This window comes from Tympanuchus pallidicinctus, unplaced genomic scaffold (genome assembly GCF_026119805.1).
Source record: "Tympanuchus pallidicinctus isolate F22 unplaced genomic scaffold, pur_lepc_1.0 scaffold7, whole genome shotgun sequence".
Classification (NCBI taxonomy): Eukaryota; Metazoa; Chordata; class Aves; order Galliformes; family Phasianidae; genus Tympanuchus; species Tympanuchus pallidicinctus.
In genome coordinates this window covers 22194657-22220123 of record NW_026294791.1, presented here as the reverse complement: position 1 = coordinate 22220123, position 25467 = coordinate 22194657, and the positions used below count along the sequence as shown (strand labels likewise).

The 25467-nt window shown below is 37.7% G+C and overlaps 1 protein-coding gene across 1 annotated transcript in view; it reads left to right on the top strand.

The window, feature by feature from the left end:
- The window catches only part of CDC73 (cell division cycle 73), a 101621-nt gene that overhangs the window by 20177 nt on the left and 55977 nt on the right, over positions 1-25467 (top strand). The window contains exons 9-10 of the mRNA XM_052667056.1: positions 994-1072; positions 10227-10291. Coding sequence (XP_052523016.1) covers positions 994-1072; positions 10227-10291 — 144 coding nt within the window. The remainder of the gene's footprint in view (positions 1-993; positions 1073-10226; positions 10292-25467) is intronic.

Here is a 25467-nt window from a genome sequence, read left to right as displayed (position 1 = left end):
ACACTAGCGATATTCTGCATCTACTTGGAAAAAATGTATTACATGAGACAACTGCCATTTAAAACAAAATGTTTTGCTGGTTTTTTGACAGATAGGGTAGCAAATGTTTAAGAATCTGGAACATGACTCATGAGTGGGAACAGCTTGAACCAGCTTTCTTTTGCCTGTAATAAATCAGAAGGACAATCTTACAGCTTTATCATTTAAGCTGTCTAGGTATTAGACAAGGTTTGTTCTGTGTTATGATATTTACCGTTAGCCTATATTAAACATATTCTTGAACTTCATGGCAGTCTGCTGTAAAAGATGTTTAACTTGGTTTATTTTAACTACTCCTGCCTCTAACAGAGGCCTAAATTTATGTGGCCAGGTGAATTTCAACATTTAAGTGTTTGTTTTATGTTGAATTTTACAAATAGTACATTGGACTATTAATATGTCATGCAGAACAGTCACAACAAGACCACAGAACTAAGTCATACACAGAAGGAATGAGTTGGTACTTACTGGCACATTTTAGGTACTTGAAAAACAAAGAAAACCCCACTGTAACAAACAAAAAAAGCAAATGATGTTTTTTTTTTCCACTGAGTTTGGTTTTATTCTGAGGGTATAATGTATTACTAGCTCAGTCAAGCTGACAGGGTACATACTGTGTGTATGGCTGAGCCATGAGTTGTCAGTTCTTTCTTTAAAACCTTGAGGTATTAGAAAAAAATCTATGATTTTATGCAGCTTACAAGTTTTAGCTAATGTGGTTTCTTACTGATTGTTTGATTTGTCTAAGTTCCCATCAGTATGTACTTCTAAACTGTTTCTGTAAGTGGATGCTTAAATGCATCAGAAGTTTTCAAAGGCATTTCAAGTCTTACCAAAGTGAACTGAGTTTATGCTTTCAGGCTATTCTTAGTAATAGTTAGTGAAGTTTAAGAACCAACAAATACCTTTTCAGGGTGTTTTACAAACCTCATTTACTCATTTAATCTGTTTTAGGATCCTACTTTACGAAATAAGCAACCTATTCCAGCTGCCTACAACAGATATGATCAGGAAAGATTCAAAGGCAAAGAGGGTAAGCTGATTGATATTTTTCAAAGTAAATAATTATAAACATAAAAGTGAAAAATGGTACCAATGAGTGTAAAGTTAAGGTTGCAGATTGTGTCATTGCTTGTCAAACCTATGCAAAGCCCAAAAAAAGCTGTTTCTGTACCTACAGGTATTTTAAATAAGACGATCTGCTATTTGAATCTGTTATTTCATAGGAATTATTCCTACCATATAGGAAGAAAGCTGAAAACTTAAGAAAACAGTATTTTATTTTTGGAAGATTGCATGCAATTTGTAAATTGAACCAAACAAACAACACACCCCCTTACCAAAACTGAAAACATGATGCATAAAATGAAATAGATTGCCTTTCCTTATGCAAGTTGCTGTCAGTAATTGTAAATAAATATTACTAAAGCATGTACCTGTAATAAAAAAAAAAAAAAAAAGAGAGAATGTGCAAAATATTAACTTCCTTATAGAGAAGATGGAAATAATCCAAGATGATTAAGAATTTTCAGTTGTTTTTAAGTGGAGCTGAAGCTTGAATTTGACTGGTGATTTCTTTCTGAACTTAGAATTTTTTGTCCTGGCCTTACTAATCTCAAGGTATAGTGCTGATTTGAGTACCTTTATTTTCATATCTTGCTGTGTTTGGTTTTGTATGTACTGTGTTATATTTGCATGTGGCTTTCTTGCAGAGCCACGGCAAATTTTTACTACTTGTCTTGGTTGTCTCTTCCTTCTGGTTCTCAAACAAAATCATTATTTTTGTAAATGGAAGTTCCTAGGCATGATACCAAAGGCTTTCTTTTCTGGGCCTCAAAAACTTTATGTGCTGCAGGTGAACAGTTCCAGCTTGCATTTTTCAATGTATTTGGCCTTGTTGTAGTTAATACCATATATTTTTTTTTGTATGGGGAAAGAGAAAAGCATTCATACACAGTGTGTGTGAATTCTCAGTCTCTATGTGCTGTACTGTAGCTGATCTTGTTCAAATTTTGTATTGGAATGGCACGATTATTTTCACTATGTAAACAAAAAGCAAGAGTATTTGAGCTACTAATTTTTGTTTGCAGCTGGAGGAGGAGAAATATCAACTCTAACACTAAGAAGAATTTCACACCATAAGAAATTTTTAAGTGTTGTTTCCTATGCACCTCATTGGATAATGTAAAATACATTCAAAATCAGATTGTGCATCTTTGTGAAGCTAATAGACTTTTCTTTGTAAATACTCACTTGTATGTGAACATATCATCTAGGGTTTTATGCTTGTGAAACTCACTATGGAAAATTTGGTCACATATTTTGTTACATCCTGTTACATACATTGGCTTCAGTGTACTTTTATTTCAATCCAGTGGAATTTATTTAGTACCCCCACTCATTGACAACTGCGGTAGTGATGGGGAGGGAGGGGAAGGAGTGAGATCAGGCATTTGCTAGCTTTTTAAGTAATGAAAAATAATCTGTAAGAGCATATATGAAGGTAATCTGTAAGAGCATATATGAAGGACTGATAGTTGTTTTAAGAGGCATGGGACTGGGGAAAGGGAAGAAAGAGAACCTTCCCTGGATATTTTTTACTCTTCAGTTTTCTTTCTGATAACTTTTAGTCTTGGGATTTGAGCATTTGGCGAGTAGATTTCCTTTCACTGCGCTTTCTGATGAGGAGTACAGAAAATGTGTGAAGTTATATCTGTCCGTGAATTACTTTATCCAGCTTTAACTGTTAAAATGTAGTGATACATTTATTGCATTGTGGACTCTGCTACAAGAAATTCCAGTGAAGGAATAGTCAGTGTTGTTGTAGATGACAAATTATGTAGTTCTAGCAAGCAACCCATGTAGAGATGATGTCTGCTGACTTAATGCGTGTAGTTCAAAAAGAAAGAGGATAAAGAGTTACGTTTGTCAGTAAAAAGAAGTTAGGTTTCATCTAGCAGCTCAACAGCATGGGTTTACCACAGAAATTTCTGAGCAGAGATCAGAAAATGGTGAAATTAAAGGATTGCCAGGAAAAAAAGGTGTCTGTCTGTGATTAATATTGGTAAAAATGCTTTTGTATACTAAGTGATTCTGAGCCTGTAGTCTTGAGGATTCTCTTAGTACTGGGAGGGCTGCAGCTCTCCTTCTAATTGGAAGGTTTGTTTTTTTGTTATTATGAATGCTTGTGGAATGGGCATATTCTACATGGAAAGTTATCACTCTCCATCTTCGTAAAAGATGTCCCTATTTTCCGTTTTTATCATTTGCTTTAATCACACGCAGAGGTAATTTTGTTTTCAATCTCCTAGGTGCATTTAAAGAAATAAGTAGCTTAAGAATGTCACTGATGTTACCAAATTAGATAAACTGTCTAACACCATAAACATATGTTGGTATGAGCACCTAATTTATTTCAAATAAAGGGTTGATTTATGAAAGGCATTGGTATAACATTCATGGAAGCTGTGTGGAATTGCTAAATAACATCTGGGTTTCTCAGGAGAGGACCTGGAGATATCTGAGGCCTTTAACTTCTAGAGAACAGCAGAACAGATTGCTTATTTACTTCTGGGGTACAGTAATGTAGAACTATAACTTTAGGACTATAACCTAAATGAAGCAAATTGTAGGTGGTTTTCAAAGCTGTAAGCAAACATTACCATTTTCCTATGCCATTCAGCACAAGTAATGTGATTTCCTTGAAATGGAGCTGAATACATGGCAATTGTAACACGAGTGAGCTTACTCCTTAAAGGATCTTAAATCTCATTGACTTAAAGGTGAACTATTTTGTTCAGTTTTTTTCTCTGAATATTTCTGTGTTTGGTTTACTACAGCAGTTGTCTAATAGCAGTCTCACTCTTAGCAAAAACAGTTTAAAGCTTGCAGGGCTAAGATAGTAAACTTAGGAATTTTAATAAAAGATCTCCTATTAAAGGAGACTGCTGAATAGCAGCCTTATTTTTCCATCTCTTGCAATGGTTCACAGTGCATTTCTGGTTGGCTTACTTAAAATCTTTGTGTTAGATGGGGCACGCTTTGTTTCTGCAATGGTTTAGGTTGCTTTCATGGTACTTATTGGAGGGGTTTGTAATTGCGAGGCAGTATTCCCCAAGAGCAGCTTCTTATGTACCACAAAGACAGTCATGGCTTTCTCACAAATGAGCATCTTAGTACAGCAGCTATGGCTAGAAAGGAGAAAGCTTTCCTTCAAGTATCTTAACACTTGGTGATTTATACCATAGTAAATGTATTAGATAGTCTCTTACAGTAGAACTCAGTGTGCATCCTATATATTTCCACAATGGAAGAACATCTTACTTGGCAGTGTACCTGTCACTCTGCTCAAATGGTTTAGAGGTGAGAAGGTGAACAGTGCAATTACTTTGCTTGACTGCTGTTTCCTTCCTTTTGGTTTCGTTTCTTTCATGCTGGCACTCAGTGATCTGCAGCAAAACAAAGCTCCTGTCTGTGCTAAACTTTCTTTGCTTTTGGCTCTGTAGTTTTATTCTTTGCCTTCACTGTTATTCAGTTCTACATTTTATGTTTTATTAATGTCACTTATTAATGTACAGTTTTACCATTTCATTCATAGAAGTAGGAATTCTGGAGTTTCAAAGCTTGAATGCCTTGTTAGACTTCATTATTGCATTCATATGTAAGCTTATGGGATTCAGTTTCTTTCTGGCAGAGAACATGCAAGAGATTGGTGTTAGGGGAATAAAATAAGTCACACTTGTGCTTTCCTGGCTTTGTGTAAGCAGGTAGTTTTGTAAGTATTCAGAACTGGAAAGCAGACATATCTGTCTTGTGATTTTTTGCTTTGTTAATATTGTGACTTTTTGAAAAATATGGATGTAATTGTTTGTAAGATTACCCTTGAATTGTTTTATATGAATTTTACACAGAACTTTGTAAATTCTAGTTAGTGTAACTTGAGAATATAGGATTGTGTAGTGGAAATGCTGAGTCACAGCCTGAAGCAGTGACAGAGCACCTGGTGGGAAGGCAGGGCCAACCCAGGGGAGCTCAGGTGTGTGCAGTGAACCTGAGTGACCAAAAAGTGTGGAGCCAGGATCCACCCCTTCCCGGACCTCATTTAAGGGTGAGTGGTGGAGATAAGAGCATCTCATCCCAAGGTTAACAAGATATTCTTCCTTTTCTGTGCCCACAGCTGCTGCTTTTGGGCTTATCCTCACTTGCCACAGACTAAGACTTTGCTACTCTGCTATTACTGCTGTGCTTTCTGTCTCATTATAATGTTACAGCTTGAAACTTCAGCTTTACTTGTTAGGATACAATACTAAAAAAGAACATTCAGAAGACTGTTATGTTGAATGAAATTTGTTTTCAGAGATCTAATTGTCATGAGTGTAAAGTGGGGTAGTGAATTATTTCTAAACAGTCTGCAGAGCTGTTGCTGTCTGTCCTGAAAAGTGCATAGCTGAAAAAAAAAAAAGTAGTTGGTTTGATCTTATTCACCTACAATTTAGGCAGCCTTAGAATTTGGACTTTCCAGTTTTTCAGAGCCATCTTCTTCTGGACTTTTTTTTTTTGTCTTTTTTTCCTAAACATTGTTCCAGAACAATGTTAATTGAAGTTTTTTAGAGCTATTATTCTTTGGAAAAGTGTCGAAGAGATTGAATTAGTGTCGGCAGTGGATGTCTAGAGCTATAGCAGGTTCAAAATCAAAATGTCAAGTGACCTAGATTTACATAGAGCAGTGGGCTTTAAGTGAATGCAAGGCTCCTTGAACTTTAATAGTCATATGTGTGGAAATTGAACATCTGTCTGTGTGATAATGGAGAATCTGATCAGTCCAATAAGCCAATGCATTACTGTGTATGTTTTCATTAGCAGATTGTAATTGGTATCTTTTAAGTGAGAGAAGCACTCGGGTTGATATGTGGTGATGCTAGAAAGGTAACAAGTGGTGAACCATACAGGAAAAGTATATGTTTCTTTTGATGATTTTTGGGTCATTGAACTGTGAAATTGTGATCATAATACGTGCAATAACTGGAGGGGAATAGATAGTCTTAATGTTAGCTGTAACAGTTTGTTTTGAAGCACTGGAACTGATTATATGGTAGTTGTTGTGTTTAGTCTCTTCTGATCTAGGTTTTAGACGTACCTTGATGAAGATGATTTGAACAATGCTGATATGTTTATAAAACGTTATATTTGGCAAACAGAAAAAGTTGTAATGTTTTTGCTGCAATACACTAATGATAAGTTTTGCTTGCGTTCTTTACTCTTTTAAATATTTAATGTGGGCTGTTTTTATTTAAATGAAGTTTCTGTGATAGCCTAACTATTTTGTAGTCTTTGGAGGAAGAGAAGTTATTGAAGACTCTTAAGCAGCTTTTTTAGTAGTTGTTCTGTTTCTAATTCAGAGTTTAAAAATAGAGATCTGAAGTTCTGCCATTTTGGCGCTGTTCTTAAAGAATCTCTTCTTAAATACCCTCTTCTTAGTAGATAGCTTATAAATTTAACTCTTTCCTCCATTCCCATCAATGAAGCTGTGATTTTTGGAACTGGAGTTGCCAACTAATTGTCAGCCAGTTGTTAATATTTTTACATCCATGCTGCTGCATGACTCAGCAGTGCAGGTTTGAGCTGGCGAGGAAGGCACAGAAAAAATGCATTGCATTTCTGTTCTTTGTCAGGGGAGGATGCAGCATTTATACTATTGAATGGTGGGGAATGTCTGTTGGTGCTTCAGATTGCTTGGCTTTCTGCTCCACTTTACTGTGGCCTATGGGTCCTTTTGTGTCCCTGGAGTGCTTTTGAGCAGCTGTGTCAGGGTCAGCTTCTACCCCCATAGAATACTTTGGAAGAAATCCTGCTCTGCCTTTTGTACTGGCCCTTGAATGTCTTCTACAAACAGCTGCAGAAGGCTGGCTAACAGACTCAGTAATTTTTGAAATGGGAATGAAGCCATTACTGTGGAGTTCCTGACTTGGAAGCATTTGTCAGCTTTGCATAGGCTGTATGCTGGGAGTGGAACTGAAGGTGCTGTGCGTAGAAACTGTTACGACCTTCTAAAAATGGTATGACTGTAGAAGTGACAGAGCTCCTGCAGTCAGCAGCATTTATTTCTGCAAGTGACTGTTAGAAATATCACATGGAAAATGAGATGAATGAGAGGATCAGGGAGAAACTTCTGAGGTAAGAGTGTCCATGCTGTTGTCAGTTAAGAGAGTTGCTGTGGTTATTTAGAAGCTGCCAGTGGTTAACTCTCATCCATCATTTGTTTAAGAGTTTGAGGCAGGGAATTTGAGAGCTGTTGAGCTGTTTAGGAGGTGGTTTCTTCTGCAGACCTAACTGTCTGCAGGTAGCAGACCCTGGCGTCCCTTGGAGACCTCATAGTGGCTGCGGTAACTGTTTGCAGGAATCCATGTGGACACCTGCATTCTCTTCTGGCCATTTCATTTATTTTAGATTTACATTAATCAATGATAAGTAAATAGTAGAGGCACTATGCTGTTATTTACTGATGATCAGAAATGTTTTATTTGCCTCCTAAGTAGCTGCTAAATAGCATTGAAAGGCTTGTATCCGTGCTGGAAATGTTCAGCAGGCTAGGAGCCCACTCTTTAATGCTTGCTACACCAGCTGGCTCTTTGGATCCTAGTCACTCACTCCTCCTGGAAGGAAGAGTTGGCACAAGGCTGGGAGCAGGAAGTGAGTGAGACCCAGGGCCATATTTAGTGGCTCTTTGTGGCTCACTGGATGAACCAGGGCAAATTGAACTTAAGTAGATTTTTATTTTAAAAAAAAAAAAAAAAGATGAAACCATTAGAGGTTGAACACAAGCTGGTTCCCTGCTAGGTGCCTGTCTCCTCTTTGATTTACTTTCTAACTGTGCTGCTGGCTCTGAGCTTTTATTCCCTTTGTGGTGCTGATGGAGTCATGGGTTAGCTTTTTCATTAATTCAGGAGGAGCGCAAGGTTTTATTACGGACAAAGTAGATAATGATCCTGGTGGAAAGAAATAATTGAAATGCAAAATAAATGTGTAGAACTAATGATAGAATGAGGGTTCGTGCTGGGAGGGAAGGAACTGAGGTAGGCATGGCATCGTGGGGGTGCTGCTTGCTGGCCTTGCTAAGGGCTGTCTGGTTGAAATGGGTGGGAACTTCCCATGTTACTGCTAGGAGGAAACTATAGTAGGCCAGCTGGGAAAGGGGAAAGGTTCCTCTGTTAATAATTGTCTGCAGTCTGCAAGCAACCATCGTCCTAGATTATACATCACTGATTTGTTCACCCCAGGTCAATAAAGATATCTCTTCAGCTGAAGGGAGGGAGCTCTACCAAGCACGCCACAGGGCCTGGGGCACCCCATGTAATATTAATATGCTCCTTGCCCAGAAACAGTGACCAGTATCATTGTCACTGAGAAAAGTGTTATCCACATGAATGCTGGTCAGATGAGCTTTATTGTCTTTAGCACTGAGCTATGAGTAATTACACATTGAACTCGGAGGGAAAGGCAATAAGGTGTTATCAATTCACAAGGAAAGCCTTTTTTTCATAGTAAAGATGGCAGTATTCTGGTCTGTACTTGCATTTTGCTTTCTCAAAATTAACTCTGTATGGTTGGAAAACATAAAGTTCAGTAGAATGGGATGGATTTGAGAAGCTGAGATAAAGGAGGGATGGAGCTGAGGTCAATTTGTGCAGTGAGTGGAGAAATGGCCTGTGACATGGCAGACAGCACCAGCAGAACAACTGGGTTTCTCTGCGTGGGATTTGGTGGTAGGCCTGATAGAGAACCCAAAACAGCATTCTGAAAGTAGATACCCATTTCTGCAGTGAGAGGAGTATGATCAATTCTGATCTCTTGGGTATCTTTCTCCAGGCAATGGAGAGTCATAAAATCTGGGGAACTGTTCTGCTTCATTTCCTGCAACTGTATGATAATCTTCCTCATCTAAAGAAGGAAAGGATGAACAACCATAAATGTGTCCCAGGACGTTGCATTGTTGACAGGGTTGTGTGGGTTTCAATTTAAGTTAATTTACTCATGGTAAACACAAGGAGCTCTAACATTGTTGAAAATCTGATATTTTTCTTCAACTTTTTGTAGGCTTGAGTACAAGCATTAAACTTGATTCTGTGTTATTTTTGGTTTGCAAGTTTTTAAGCTGATGAATTTTGTGAAGACGGTGTAATAAATGATAGTGGTATTCCAGATCCCAATAAGGATTTCTTTGCAGTATCAAGTATCTTTACAAGCTGAAATAGAGCAAGAGTTGCTTAGGTGTGTATATGTGCTCACAGCCATCATGTTGATAGGTTATCATGTCTATCTCTGGTGACTAGTGGTTACTTTGCCACTTTAAGAACGAACTTAATTAAGCTCTTGGTTGCTCAATTCAGCTGACAGTGGATATATGAGACCAGGGAATGTGCAAGTGGAGAAGAGTTTTACCACAAATTCTGGGGCCACATTCAGCTGACTTAGGTTGTATATTACTAACAATAGGAGGACAGAAAAGGACTTTTCAAACTCGGAAAGCTCTCAGCAGAAGGGTTAGTCACTGAGCGCATGCAGGCTTTTGGCACTTTGTTTTATTAAGGTTCAGTTTATGCTGTTCCAAAACAAAAAACAAACCCAAACAACTTTTTATCACTTTGAGTTTGGTAATGTGAGTTTATGTGAATTCTATTCTGTGTATGTCAGATGATAATGACAATGTTGCTTTAATGCACTGCAGAAGTGGATTTATCATAGGAAATGACTGTGATTTTATGTTTGTTAAAGTAGTTTCTAATGGAGTATGTTCTTGCATTCACGCGCATATAAGTTGAACACGTTGCAATATAATGCATTCGGAGAACGAATTTCTTCTTCATTTGGTAGTGAAGAGAATTTCTGATGCTGTATGTGTATTATAGTGCATGTAGTATATTATATACTGCAAAGATTTAAATTCACATCATTTCTTTAGAACGATTCCATATGGCAGAAGAAGCCCACTGTGGTTACAGAAGGCAGAAATACCAGGTGGACCTCTGCCTAAAGAGAACACAGATTTCCTAAATACTAACCAGGTTTCATAGCATACAGCGATGTGTATTACTTATTCAAATAATTTCAAATATATTTCTAATGTTGTCTACTTAGAAATTATGTTCCTATGCTCATAATGATTTACAGGAAACTCTTCTGCTTTGCAGAAACGGAGGGCTTTAAAATTGATACCATGGGCACCTATCATGGAATGACTCTGAAGTCTGTAACGGTAAGCTGAAGGTTTTTTCTGAAATGTGTTTTATAGAGGTCGTGTGTTTCTTGTCAGCCTTACCTAAGGTAAGACGTTTCATTTGATTAATAGAAGTAATGATTGCTTTTCTGTGTGAAGAGGTGAAACGTGTTTTGATTCAGTTGGTTCATTTTAAAGATTTTGGTTCAAGGGGTTTGTCTGAAGGTTTTCAATAGGGAGACTTTGCTGGCAAGTTTGTCTTGTGGAAGTATAGCCTTTCTGTTGTTGACCGAGGTTTTTGTCTAGCTTTATGTGTTCCTGTTAAGGACATCTTTCATATGTGATGAAACTACACTCACAAAATTTCAGAAATAAAGCTAGATTTTTGAGTATTGATGCATTTCCTACTCCATGCTTAATAAAAATAAATTTAAATATCAGAAGAATTTTTACCTGGGTTACTGTTGAAAATTATTGGCCTAGTGAAATCTACTTTTCATATGACTTAAGCATGCTGTATGTGGGGATTGTTCTATGTAAAGATGAGAGATCCCTGAGCAGAGTTCTTCATTTTTGGGGCCAACGTTTCTTTGCTTTTATGAAAATAGGTTGAATGCTCTCAAAATAATACTGTTCTGATCTGCTGGTGGGTAGGATAAATGCTACAGAACTAATGCAGAGCCCTCATTAAAGTTTTTGCCATCTGCATACCTATATAAATCTGATGAATTGACAATATGAGGTACTCTACTAAATCCCAGTCTTACTTTGTTTTTCATGTCAGGATGGAGAGAATGAATCTATTAATTACATGACATAGAAGTGGTCATCTGTTTTTGTCCGGACTTGCTCACAGTGATGGGTCCACATAGGTCCAATCCTTAATCTTCAGATTTAGGTGTAGAGTACTTAATTTCCTACAAGTTGCCAAATTTCACTTTACAGTCTTAGTTGTCTTTTTATAGGTGTATGTGTTTCTATTTTTAATGCTGTATAAATGTAGGAGGAAATAGGGAAGTGATTTCTCCCCGAAATGTATGGTGAAGTATTTAATTCTCATTGGTTAAATCATAGGACACAATTCCAACACTATACCCCAGTTTCCTATGTATGTGATATCCTCTCTGCCATCCTCACAGTGACAATTATTTGTATTATCTTGTTTGTGAATTAATGACATCCTCTCAGTGGGCTTGAAGTGCTAGGTAGATTATCATTAGATTGAAACCTCAGGCCTCTGATTTCCAGATGAATGGTGAGTGAACTTTGAAGCACTTATTTTTGTATCACTGTTTTGCTCTTATGTTTCATCTCTGGTGTTTGTTTTCACTGATGTTCTTACAAAGGGCAGTGCAGTCCTTCTCATAAGACTTCTTATTTGGCTTGGCTAAACAAGTTGTGTTGTGAAATAAGTTTTCAATTCCTATCTGAACTTTCTTCATCTCTTCCTGTTAAACTCATATTTTTTTAGAACATAGAGAAGTAAAACTTCACATAGTCATGCAAGTGAGATTTCACCAAAAGTTTCTGGAAAGACATTTACAATTTGCTTCTGAAAAAGTATTGCTTCATGGTAGGCGAATCAAGTATTTTACTTTACCTTTAGTCTTTGTTTCTTTTTCTTATTATTTTTGCTGTAGTTTACACTTTGCATATTAAAAGAGATGATTTAATCTAATAAAGTAGTTCATTTGGGCATTTGCATATTGGTAATCCAATCTATCCATGCTTTTGTTTTCTCTGTTGCACTCATTTCCTTGGCTTCCTTGTTGCTCCTTGTCCTTTATTTTTTTTTTTTGTCTGATCTGTACAGTTCACTTTGATGGCAGGTCTTCTCTTCAACAGGTTGGTGGAGCCATTAGTTTTCAAAAGCGTCCATCTTGTTAGCAACCAGACAAACTTGATAGGCATATGATTACTACCTGCAGTGCAAACTGTTGCCCCACTGTCTGGAGCTGCCCACCCACTTTGGATGTAAAATTTGCAACATGTCTCTTATTTGCTCTCTGTTATCTTCCCAACATGTCTTCCCCTTGGCACTGTATGTCTTAGTGTAATTCTCTGTAATTCATTTTATGAAGCTTGCAGTACAGTTTTTTATTTGTTCTTGCTGAAATATGAGTTGTCCTAGATGCTTGTTCTTGTTAACAGTGAAACAAACTTCTGCATTTCGACTGCTTTCTTTTCATCAGCGATGCTGGAAACTTTCTTAGCATTCAAAATTTGTGCCAGAACAGATGGTGAATGGTGGGCTCTTTTGAAGTAATGTCAGCTAAAATAACTTGTGCTGCTGGCAGTTCTTCCCTGCAACAGGGTTTTTGCTTAATTGGTGTGCTTACTTTGTCTAAGGAAGAGCTGACGTATTTAATGAATTCTTATGAAGCCATGGCTTCATTATTCTGGACCTGGAATTGTTTGTAACAAGGCATCTTTGATAATACCTGGGGCACTTTCTGTTTGCCTGATGGGCTGGTGATGTTTTGGAAACCACCAAGCTAGTGATAGTAGCTCAACAAGCCCAGCAGCGTGTTGAAAACCATGCAGCGTGACTTTGAGAAACTCCCAGATCTACCTGCAGACTTGATTCTAAAGCATGACCCTCTGTATAGCAGTGCAGCTTCTGTGGTGTTTCTTCTGGTTGGTTGGTTTTCATTAAGTAGAATAGTTTACTGTTTGAAATGGATCAATTAAGAGGTACAGAATTACGGAAGATAAATTTGTTAATAGTTTTGCACCATGTAGGATGCAAGGGAATGCTGTGAGAGAATTTTAAACAGATGTTCTTGACGTTGTCTTTCTTACATGTATGCCTTTGACAAGTTCAGGGCATTCTCTGTTTGCTTTTCACTTAGTGAAGGGAAATGCTAGCTTTGAGACTAAGCCAGTATCCTTTGGAAGCCTACAAAGTGGGTTTGGGTGGTGGTGATTGCTGCTGTTTTAGATATGTGATTAAGGTTTGGACTGATGGTTACTGTCAGTAGGAATTATGAAGTATTTAGCTGCTGCAATAGCTTCAGATGCAAAGATTAGAACAAACAAGCTGTCTTGCCTGTATCTGTTTTAGGATACTGGAGAGGTTACTGGCTCTGTATGTATCTGGTAAATCTGTATTTTATAGATGGTTGTTAAAGCATGTCCTCTTAAAGCTGAGAGCTTGCTTTATATTCATCGTGCATGTGCAAGTGATATTTGTTTCTCCATGACAAATTTAGTCACTGCTTGTTTTATCTGCCTTTTAATATTATTTTAAGTTTTCATGACTTCAATATGGGAAAAAGGAATAGATTGATACCCCTTGGCAGACTTTCTGCTTCTTTCGTTTCTGGGAGTCCTGACCGTCAACCGTAATTCAGAGCTGATAGAAACTTGGATGCAAGTGAATAAGATTTGTGTGTTACTGTAGTAGGGCCTTCCTCATGGAAATTACTTTGCTTTTTCTAATTGCTGGGATACTCCCCTTTTTCTAATTTCTGTTTTCTTTCAGTAATCAAAGCTGCGGAAGCACAGAAGCTCCTTTTGTCTGTTGTTTTTCTGTAACTAATGGGATCTGTCATTGATCATCTGCACTTGTATGCAGCCAGAAATAACTGTTGGCATTTGTTTTTCTTAGTGTTCTGTAAGCAGGTGGATATAACAGTCCTCTGAGGTACTGAGGTAATTTACTTAGTAACAAAACTGGATGTCCCAACATAAGCCACGCTATAAGCAGGCTTCCTTTCAGAAGAACTGGAAATATGTTTTAGCACCTCTAAGGTCAGAGGTATTTTTCAGCACTTGTTCAATCTCATATTTGAGTATTAACTCATGAAAGTATGTTACTGATGCTGCCCTCGAAATCGGAGTATGCTAGTCTTGGTGAATTCCATATTTTATGCAAGAGGTTTCATTAACCTCTGGTAAAATTTTTTTAAGAATTACCATGCTGTAAAATGAGGGGTAAGGCTGAGTTTCTGGCGCTGTAAAGATTGGGCCAGTGGAGAGGAAACAGGCAGGAGCAGGCAGCATGGTGTAACTTTATGTAACAGTGAGGTTTCTATGTAAATAAGGGAGATTATGAGATTTTTTTTAAATTTACATTAATGACTTCCCAAAAGCATGTGATGGGATTGAATGCTGTCTTTTAATATGCTAATATTGAAGCACTTAACTTGCAGAAGTAAATGAAAATAAAACACAGCTTCAACATTAGATTGGGGTGAGCAGACTACTTATACCCGCATCACCAGTTTTATGTGTCATAATCTCATTAAAATACTTGAATGGATTGGTATTAAAGGAGGAGTCAGCAAAACAACAGACTCTTTGAAAATGCTCTCAGCAGCCTCTGAAGCAGTGCAGTGCACAAGCTTGCCATTATTCCCCACGCCAGTGTAAGGTCAGTCTGCCCACGACTCCTGCTCTGTGGGCCCAACCACTTTCTGTGCATGCTCTGTGCCTTGGGAGGCCACTGTGAGCTTGTTTAGCTGCTAACCAGCAAAAGAGGATGAAGAATGTGTTGTAATAATTAGATATTGGGAGAGCTCTCCATAAATGATACTTGAAGCAGAGACTTTTGTTCTCATATGACTTGTAATTTTTTTCATAGTAAGTATGTTTATGTGTAATTAATTGGGATGTAGCCACCCATTCTTAGTCCTTTGGGTCCAAGAGCTAGACTTTGAGCACTAGCTTGGAACATCCTTGAGCTGGAGGTGGGTTTGACCAAACCATTCTCCCAGCAGCCTCATTGTGTTCCTGCTGTCCTAGACTGCCCTGGGGCAACAGACCTGCAGGCCCTTCTTGTGGCCTGTATCCCTCTGCTTTAGTAACAGTGAATGAAATGCAACCAAGATTCCTGAAGACTGTTACACTCTAAAAGATCCCTACAGTCATTTCAGTGGTTGGCATTTTACTGCCCCAGTTGTTTTTCAAACATTAAATAAAGATTCCCTTAAAAAGTTTCAATGTAAACAGTCAAGTTGATAAAAACTGGGGAAAATGACACACAAATGCTGCTTTCAAGAAAATGCTAGGTTGAACAATGCTGTGCTCATTTTCTCAGTGATTGTAAATCATGTATCTGTGCCAAGCTATCTTGCTATTGTACTGCATTATACAATAGAACTGCCTGTTTTGTTCTTCATAATAGGTTTAGAGTCTGAGAACTGCAAATTCAAGAAAAAATGTGGATGTTATGTAACGAGTCACATATCTGGAAGTTGAGCTTTTCTCTGTTGGCTGGTGAATAAAAGAGAGCGAGAGCTCAGGCCACATAGCTTTGTTACTGAATGAAGGTGTCTGAAGTCACTGTTCTGTGAAAAACCTGGTTGTGTCTGCATGCCAGGAGAGCTTGTGGTGTGCACCTAAGATCCTTGAGGAATTTAAATGGAGAAGTGCCAAGTATGAGAATACAAATATCTCTGACTATACATTGAACAGGAACTTCAGACACCTACAGAGCATTAGTAAAAAAAAAAAAAAAAAAAAAAAAAGCTTGAGAGCCTTAAAAACTCTTAGTATGAATTTTAAGATGACTTGCTTGACCTAAGGATGAGTGTTCCTGGCTGCTTTGTTAGCTCTCTGAGTTTCCCTTCAAGAAACTCTTCTGCCCTGTATGCTTTGAGCTGGGACTTGGGTCCTTTCCAAATGCTCTAGCAGTCAGCCTTATTGGGAAACATGACCTCAAAACTGTTAGCAAATTTTGTTCATGTTCATAACTGTAGTCTACCTTCTGCTTGCATCCCATAAAGATGCTTAGTTTTATTTGTATTTCTCAGGACTTGAGATTTGATCGAGCTATTAATAAAAGTTGTATAGAGCATTGTGCAGTGATGCTAGCTAACCTTGAGCTACAGACATTTATATTTGTCTTAATTGTTCTGACCAAACATCATGCATTTTACACAGCTTATACATTTGGCAGTATTGTCCATGTAATTCCTTCTACAAATTAAGTCCAAATATCCACTAAGTATGAAATGGCTGCATCTTCAATTGACAGTTTGTCAGCAGACTTCTAATATGATGAAACAGTAGAACTATTGTGTAGCATTCAAATACATTCACAGTATTTGAATAGCATAAAGGTCTTATGAACCTTTCCTAAGGGGTATCTACATAAAAGCATATTTTAACCTCTTATCCTTAACAATTGAAATAGTGGGATCCCTAAGCTACAACATTCTGCTGAGGTGTATCTGAAATCAGTCATTATTTAAGAGATTGGGATCATAGCCTTTTAAAGCAGAAGTTGTAGTTTCAGTGGAAGTTTTGAATTCCAAATTTTTCATAACATTTGTAACAATTGTTGCCAGTGTTCCTAATAAATAGTGCCTGATGATATCAAAGAACCTAGCAAGGCAGAAGTATGAGTGTGCTGAGCCTTCAGACAACAAATTGGTAAGGCTTACAGTTGAATTTAGTGTAGTCTTAGTAACATTTCCATTTACTCATCATGGAAACTTAAAGGCAGTGACAAGGAACCTGTTGGGTCCCTGAAGGCAGCATCTGGGGGCGTTTGGAATGTGGAAGAGTAAAGAGGTAGAAATGAACATGTGAAAGATGAGGGACCAGAAGGCACTATTAGTCTTTTATGTTGCTATTTCTCCCTCTGAGTTAACCTACATTTGCTACAAAAATTATGGATGTTACTATCCCATTGCCTTTAAATAGGATCTGTAACACACTTCTGAAGTTTTGCATGCTTCTCAATTTATGGTAGAGTGACTAAATCAAAATTGGAGCTCAAATATTTATTAATTGGCTGAGGAGTTGAAACTAACTTGAGATGGCTGAATTGAGATTTCCTTCTCTGTTCATATGCTATTGGAGTTAGACCATATGACACCAGTATTTATTTCCTCTTAGTGGAGTCAGATAATTCAGTTTTCGTGGAAACAAATTCTCTGCTTGGTTAGTTGTTTATCTATTATTCTATTATTGTCATACCTTTTTTTTTTCTTTTTTTTTTTCTGAGTGTGGAAGGTAGGATAGCTTGGCTTACTTAAGCAATAAGGAACATGTCACTAAGTCCACACTGGTGTGCCTATTACTCAAGGAGCTTACTGGTACTTTGTAGTTAAGCCACAGCAAACTTTCCCCCAAGCTTTTGTTTTCATCAAGTCTGTGCTTTCTCCTTATTGTCAAAGCCCTACCTGAATGTCTTGGACTATAGTTCTAATTTGTGGATCTTGTTCTGGAGTTATCGTTTTAAAGGTCCACCTTGTTTCCTTCTTCTTGTGCTTGTGTATTTGTTTTATTCTCTCTGAAAGAACTCTCCTCAGTTTCTGGCTGTTAGCATTTTGATTGCAGTCAGAGGATGTCTCAGCGCAGGCAACTTTGTTTGCAGATGTAACTTCACAGGTGTAATTGTTAGCTTGCTGTGACAGGTGTGTGTTACAAGGAGTGTGTTATAAGGTGTTCTTGGCATGTGAGTATGTAAGGCAAAGTACTTTCTCAGCTCTAAGCACATCAGACCTGCAGAGGTCGCGACTGAGATGGGTCTTGAGAGGCAAGTATTAATCAAGTGCTAATGTAATGCCTCGTTCTCAGTTTTTTCTATAAATTATAAATTATGTCATTCGGCACTATTTAACATAGTGCAACATCACCAAAGGTAAGATCCTGTCAGAATAGCAAAGTAGGTTATAATTCGAATCCTTTAAGGCAATTTCTTCTTGCACTTCTTGAGAATGGAATGGGTTAAGGCAGAATGTATCTTGGTTTCCACTTCTGTGCAGTTTTGTTGTTCCACCTGTCAGTGTGTTCATCTGCCTCTGCCTTTTGTGTAGCCACATGCTATTGCGTTTGAATCCACATCACCTTTTTTGGGGTACTTGGAAGTGTTCTGTATACTTCTGATGAGACAAGAATCTATAGGCAGAGTTCTGACATACATTTGCTATCAGTGGTCCTGGGTGCTCTGTTTTCAGCATAGGCATTCTCATTAGGTAAATGGCTGTAAAGACAATATAAAAAACTCTGCATTAGTTATGGCTCACTCAACTAGCATTTAGGCAATGCTGATCATACCTTCTGGAATATACCTATGATTGCAATCTGCAGAGCTGCCATCTGGAGCTGCGTTTATGTTTTTACTGAGCAATATGCTATTGCAGAAACTACTTCCATCACTGCTGCTGGAAGAGTGGGTCTTCAGTCTTGATTCCTCTAAAGCCTCCGTGAAAACACTGTGTGTAGAGGGCAGGGAGACCTGCGTATGTGTCAGTGTGCATGTCTGTTTTCCTTGTCATTCATTACTTCCTATTTTACACACACTTTATTTCCCAAAAGATAATGAGTTTTTCTGGATTTTTTTAGTTCAGAGATTATTTGAAGTCACGTGAACTCTGTCTGTGTGCAACTTGAGATTTGACACTGAAGATACTTACCAGGCAAAGACAATCTGGTTTCTAATAATTTTTGCACAGATGCATACACAGTGTGAATGTGAGCTTCTTAGTAAAGAAATATTGGTTTTCTTGTAACGTGTGAAAGATATTCTCAAATTTCTTTTTTTTTGCTCATCTTCAGTACTTACTGTTTAAAATAGTAGATGTCTAAAACTAAGTTATCTGAAGCAGTTGGTATATTGAAATGGATAAATGAGAATAACTGCTGCTTCTTTCACAAATATGCTTCCTGATTAGTTAGTGTGTAAAACTTTTGCTTAAACTCTGTGTAGTATGAATATTAAGAAAATGTGGTTTTATTTTGCCTTATGTCAGCATTACATTTGGCAGACTGTTCTAGGAACTATGCAGTTGGTTGGCTGCTTCAGAGGATGTAAGATGTGTTACTGAAATTAAAATATCTTGCTTCCCTTTCTCTTTAAGATTGAAAGCAGACACTTTTCCTGCGTGAAGGTGTATGAGTGGGTTATAGGCATAAGCAACAGACGTGCTTTTACACATCAGTTTAAAAAGGAAGTGTGAAGCAAAATCTTGTGTGACTAAGCCCAGCAATAGTGGTGTAAGATTATTTCTTGTTAACTGTAGTTATTGTGAATTTATAGGACTTCACATTTCAAATATGCATTTATTTTGAAATTATGGGTTTCTTCATAGGCAATAAAAATAGTGCTTTTTTTCTCTGTAATCACCTCTCCTCTACTCAGGTCAGGTGTTATCTCCTCATGTGCTGCTTTCGCCTGGAGGGATGTGCAGCTGATCAGTGCGGGTGTGTGCTTTGTGGTGGCTTGGTGCCGCTGTTTTGAAAAAGACTGCCTGCCTTTCCTTCCCCAGGGGCGTTAACATGAGCCTCGTGTTTCTCTTGCTGGTGATTTTCATAGAATTTGACAAAGATTGGAAACAAACCAAAACAAAACAAAACCCCAAAACTAAACATGCATTGCTTCAAGTTACACTTGAACTGGAAAGTAGATTCAGAAAATGTTAGGGAGGGAAGGAATGTTAGGGAAGCAGGCTGCTAACACATGGGTGTGCTGATGAGAATGATTACCTCTTGCTTTAGTTTGGAACAGGGGAAGGTTCAGGCACATTCTGTAGTGGTATTAATCTGTCTTGCTTCCTAGTTGCCTTGGGAGCAGCTGATGCGACTCAAGCAAGCAGGCTGTGATAATACTGAAATCTAAATGGGATACAGTTATCATTAGCAAGAGTGGCCTGCCTGATTCATCTTTTTTTTTTTCCATTGTGGTTACAATAAGTAAAGCAGAAGGCTTCTGGATGGGGAGAGGGCTTTATGTAAGGCCTTCAGGCAAATATTTGGTGGCTAATAATTTAGTAGCCTATAATCACGTGGTGTAATACACCACTAATTTTATTGAAGGTTTTACATGTATAATTAAGTCTGGAAGAATGAAAAGACTTCCAAAAATATCTGGATACGAACAGAAGGTGAGGTTCGGATTAAAATAGTGAAATATATATTTGCATTACTATCTGCCTACTATTCCATCTTAGAAAGTAAAATGTAAAGGGATGCCGGATTACCTGGGGTATCGTTATATCTCACTTCAAAGGGTAATCTTACTTTTGGCTCAGATTTTACAAATAGCATAAAATTTGGTCATATGTAGATCAGGTTCCTTGTTGATTCCTGACATCCTTTGTAAATGTATCTGTTGTTACGCCTCCCATTTGTGCTCATGAAAGAATCACCAGGTATTCTGCTCACCTTCATTTGGATGCAATAAATGTTTAATAAGGGTAGCTTTCGTATAAATATTATTGTAATGTACAGCAAGAATGTTATATTCAGTGTATTTCCTATATTCAGTCCTCTGGCAATTCTCAGCAAGATTCTGCATCTCCTTTAATTTTCTTCTCTGGAAAGGTGCCTATAGTTAAGTTGCATTATCAAATAGTGTGAATTCTAATCCTCTTAGAACCATCTAATGGCACATGCATATTTTAAACAGTGAGAACAGTAACAATCTGTATGCAGGAAATGTATTATAGTGAAATTCTACAATATATAGAAAATATTTTCAAGTATTATCACTCCTTTATGTGAAGTTATGATGAAGGTAATACGAAAATTAATTATCAGCTCAAATCCTCCAGGTGAAGTTCAGGAACGTATTAAACATTAACAGTGGTTGCTAATATACTAATAGTTGTAGCAGTTCTTGGTTATGAATAAAAATCATACCTTTAAGGAAGCAGTGGAACTTTTTGATGCTATTGTGAGAGGAATGGAAATGATGGATAAACGTGACATTTAATATTTGGCAAACTTAAAGTGAAGTTCTGCTTTAGTGAAGTCATATTAAAACTATATTAAAACGCATAGGGATATGTTGATACTTTGTGTGGCATAGTAATTTTCACAGCTCTGAGAATTATGTTCTGATTTTTGTTGGTTTTGTTTTGTTTAAATCAAAATACGATCTCTGGCTTGAGTAGAATTCACCATTTTTCACTTCTACTACGTTCCCCAGAAGGATGCTTAATTAATTCTGTCCATAAGATGAAAAGCTGATGGTGTGGGCAGATGTTCTCAAGGGTAAAGAGTAGAATAAGATTGTGTAGAAAGTGTGAAGGTGGTGAGAGAAATATTTTGCTTGCAGTTAAATTGCTCCTTACACAAAGGTTTATTGGGAGGGAGGGGGGAGCTCTCAGTCACTGAAGTTCTTGTGCTTTGAAACATAATCTTAATGGGAGGAAAAAGATGTCTTCTGTCCTTATTTATTTACAGCCAATTCACTCTAACAGTGCTCTCTTGTTATACTTCAATATAAATCTAAGTATGACTCTGAGTGGTGTTTTGTTTCTTAATTCTTAGTTTTGTTGGGTTTTTTTTTCACTCTGAGATAGAAGACTTAGGATTTCTCTATACAAAAAGGTACATGCATGTTGAAGTCTGGGTTCGGTTTCGAGTTTGATCCTTACCTCAATATTGACAAAACCTTGTCCAAACGTGCTGCTGTAGGAAGGGCTGACCTCTGATCTGCTGTGCTTTCTGGCAGCATTCCCAGCCATTCTCTTGTATACAAAAGAATCCTAACTGCTGTAGCCTGTGGTCAGCTGTTGTAGCCTCCAACCTGCTGCTGATCTGTGATACTTAACAGATCGTACCTGAGCTCTCTGCACTTTTCAGCACGAGTTTTCCTGGCTTCTCATCTTGTTTAGAGATGATAGCTGTGTGCAGCTTTGTCGGTGGGGAGATAACTCCCCTGTGTCTGAAACTCAAACTTCTGTATTCGTATTCAGTCTCAGTCAGTCAGAGTCCTTCAGGGATCTTCTTGAAGTTTATCCAGCCTTTTGTTTGTAGCCTTTGCTCTCTCCAGTGCAGGCTTTGTTCAAAACGGTTAAAATCTCCAGTTACTTTCCATTTCTAGTTCAACAGCTCAGGTCTTTCCAGGTCTGAACTTTTGTCACCTGAATGTGTTTGTGCAGTGACTGTGATCAGTAGGAGCTTGCTTTCAACAATCATCTTTTTCCTATTAGTACAAATGCTTGATAGTTCCGCCATTCAGAAAGAGCCCTTTCTCATCAATACAAAGAATGATGCCATCTATTATGGTGATATGTGAGTGTTCCTTAAGGCTAAATCTGGATCAAGGCACTTAAGCAAATTATACAAATTACCAAAGTGTACAGCATCAACATTCATAAGCTGTAATGCATAAAATTGCCATTGGCTGGTAGTGTCTTTAGGAATAAATTTACTTCAGTTAGCTGTGGTTTAATTTCCTTAGTTTACAGTGAGAAGAGCCCAATTTACTCCTGCAGTGGAAAATTTGTGGGGGAATTGAATGCGTTTAAATTAATATGCTTTAACTTCTCACCTTTACTTGAATCTTTTATAAACATTTAAATTGTGAATGAACCCGCTGCATCTTGAGCAGTTCTGCAAGGCTGTCTCATGTATTTCCTGCTTCTCTTGTTCACTTCTTGTTTCTTGGCTCATTGTCTTCAGTGCTGTGTTCACTGTTACGTTACGTAGGATTACAGATATAATCTGAATTAGATGGGCAAATAAAATTATATTAGCCATCCTCTTCAATCCAGATAGTAATGGATTATGTTGATCTTCGTGCCTGTTTTTATTCTGGGGAGGAAACCCAAGGATAGTTTGTTTTGCTTTCACTTCTGTGTAGAACGTGTGAGGTCTTTTGGGTGAGAAGGCAATAGGAAAATGAATAGCAGTGGATCTCTAGTTTTAGATTATGGTCACTACTTTCACATTTAACCTGTTTTCTTATGCAATCAAGCACCTATTCCTATTACTTGAATTGATCAATATAAGCCTGCCATTTAAAATTTTTCTTCTCATTTGACTATGTGCGTGGTTTAGGATTGAATTTCTTACTTAATTTCTCTATGCTTGTTGTGTGTAGCTTTTCCCCCCAAGTGTGGCTTGAGTTTGTTTCCTATCTTTTCTCCTTGGGTTTAATGGTAAGAGAGATGTACTCTGTAACAGCTATCAAAGTGTCAGAATATCCAAGTGTTAAGAGGAACAGAATAGCTACGAAGTATTTATACTGTTTTTTGATGGTGTTCATTTAGTTATTATGTTCTTTCTGGACTTGTTGAACTCTGCACTGGTTCCTGGCAAGCCATTGAAACCAGTCCATTTGGCTCAGTCTAATTCCATCCAATGCCAGAGTTGGTTGGTCTACATACATGACCAATTCTGGGCCATCTATTATAGCATGTTAGACGCTTTCAAAATGTTGCATGGAGAACTCAGAAACTCCAGTTTGCTGTTTATCGGGAGGAGACAGATTTGTGTCATCTTTTCAGAATGCAGGCTTAAAAAAAGCTCCATTTAGGGAATTAATGTCCGTAGGTTGAAGACTAGAACAGTTAGGCATCTTTCCCTGAGAGAAAATGTCATTAGTGTGTTCTTGGGGTGTTTGGATGGATTGAGAGATTATTATGGGATTTGCTGGGAAAAGTGCTCCATTCTTCATAGCACATCTTAAAGAAGTCTCTTGTTTGCACAGGGTTACTGCATCTTTTTGTTATATTGTGAAAATGTTGAGCTGTGAAAAAGCATCTTCCTTCCTGGCAAAGAAAAAAAGTAGGGCAGCAAGAAAAGAAAGCCTTATTGTCCATTAGAAGAAAAATTCTGTTTTTGTTCCCTTCCCAAAAGACTGGGACAGGCTCTTCTTGTCTGTTGCTGATACAAATGAAATGCCAAATTATTTAGCTGGCCTTGGTAGGAAACTGTTTTTTTTTTTTTTTTTTTTTCTGTGGCAACTCATCTCATTGTGGTAATTTTTCATTTTAAGTAACTGACAAAGCCAGTGTGAAATGTGTTCAGCAAATACTGGAAGCTATTTTTGCTTGGAAGTCTTTAAGTGTCACAGAAAAAAAATGGGAGCTATCTGCCACCTTGCATTATATATCTGGACTGGATAAGCAGGGTGAAGGCCAGCTCTTCACTGTCTTGGCATGCTCGAGTCAGTCCTCTCAGCACACAGCACTGCCCAGCTCTGCGATTTTTCTTAATTTGAAGCTGGAGCGTAGATGCAGAAGTACTTTGCTAGTTTATGACTATGTGCATTTCTTTCTGGAATACCATTTCAGGTGGTGAGATTTTCAAGAACCAGCATTTTTAGTAGCTCTCTTGCTGAGAAACTGGAGGTTGTACTGAAAAATGGGGAAAAAAATGACTTGGCTCCTCAGAATACAAAAAATTTAAAAGAGAAAAGCTTGCTCAGCTCTTCTCTAAGTAAGTCAGTGCATTGTATTAATACTTCAGGCACGAATCTCCTGCAATTCCTGACAAATAAGGAATTTCTAAGCAGTTGTAATTCATTTCAGTGTAGCTCTCTGTAAATAACAGCTTCCCTGTGGTGTAAATACAAGTCCAAGGCAACATCATGATAAGGAATGGGGGAAAATGGCTTTATTCCAGGTCAGATATGTTTTACAGGAAAGGCTGTGAATACAAGCTTTGTAGATATTTCTTTTAGGGTGCCAGAGGAGGTAACCAATTAATATTAGTCTGGTTGTCATAAGGAGTCATGCACGCAACAAAACTAATGTTTCTCTAAGAGGCTTGATTTATAGAATGTGTGCAGAAGATGGTGCTTCCAGAAAGTGTGCGCTCACAGGTGTGAAGCCTTTTGATGAATAGGGGGAGGAGTAGGGAAGGAATGTGATTGTGTTCTTCATTTGAGCTTTTCTATTGTTTTCTGCTTGTGTAAAATTTGGACAATAAATCATTTGAGTTAACTTCTACTATTAGAAAATAGTGTAAGGGAGAAAAATGCTTGAGAGACTTGTCTCTTCCTTTCTTTTTTAATGAAATGGCAGCATTACTATTTACTTAAGATTGGAGTCCCCAGAATTAGTGGGAGAAGGCTGTTATTCCTTTATTAACATGAATGAAGTTGGATGTCTGAAGTTGTTTTCAGCATCCATTTCTCAAAAAAATGAAAAATTGAGAAGGAAAATAAAATATTTGCCAGATGCAGGAAACAGACTTGCTAGGAAAATAAAACAATTGTGGTTATCTATCATTCTTTTAATTGATGTATTGATGTTTACCATGTTGAGAATTAAGAAAACAGACAACCTTTTGGAGTAATATGGTTTAGCTGCTTTGCAAATTAACCATATTGAATTTAGTGAAACAACAGGATTAATCATAGAAAGGCCTGGGTTAAAAGGGTCACAATGATCATCTAGTTTCAACCCCCTGCTATGTGCAGGGTCACCAACCACCAGTCCAGGCTGCCCGGAGCCACATCCAGCCTGGCCTTGACTGCCTCCAGGGTTGGGGCATCTGCTATTGAAAATCAGTTCCTATTTGAAAGA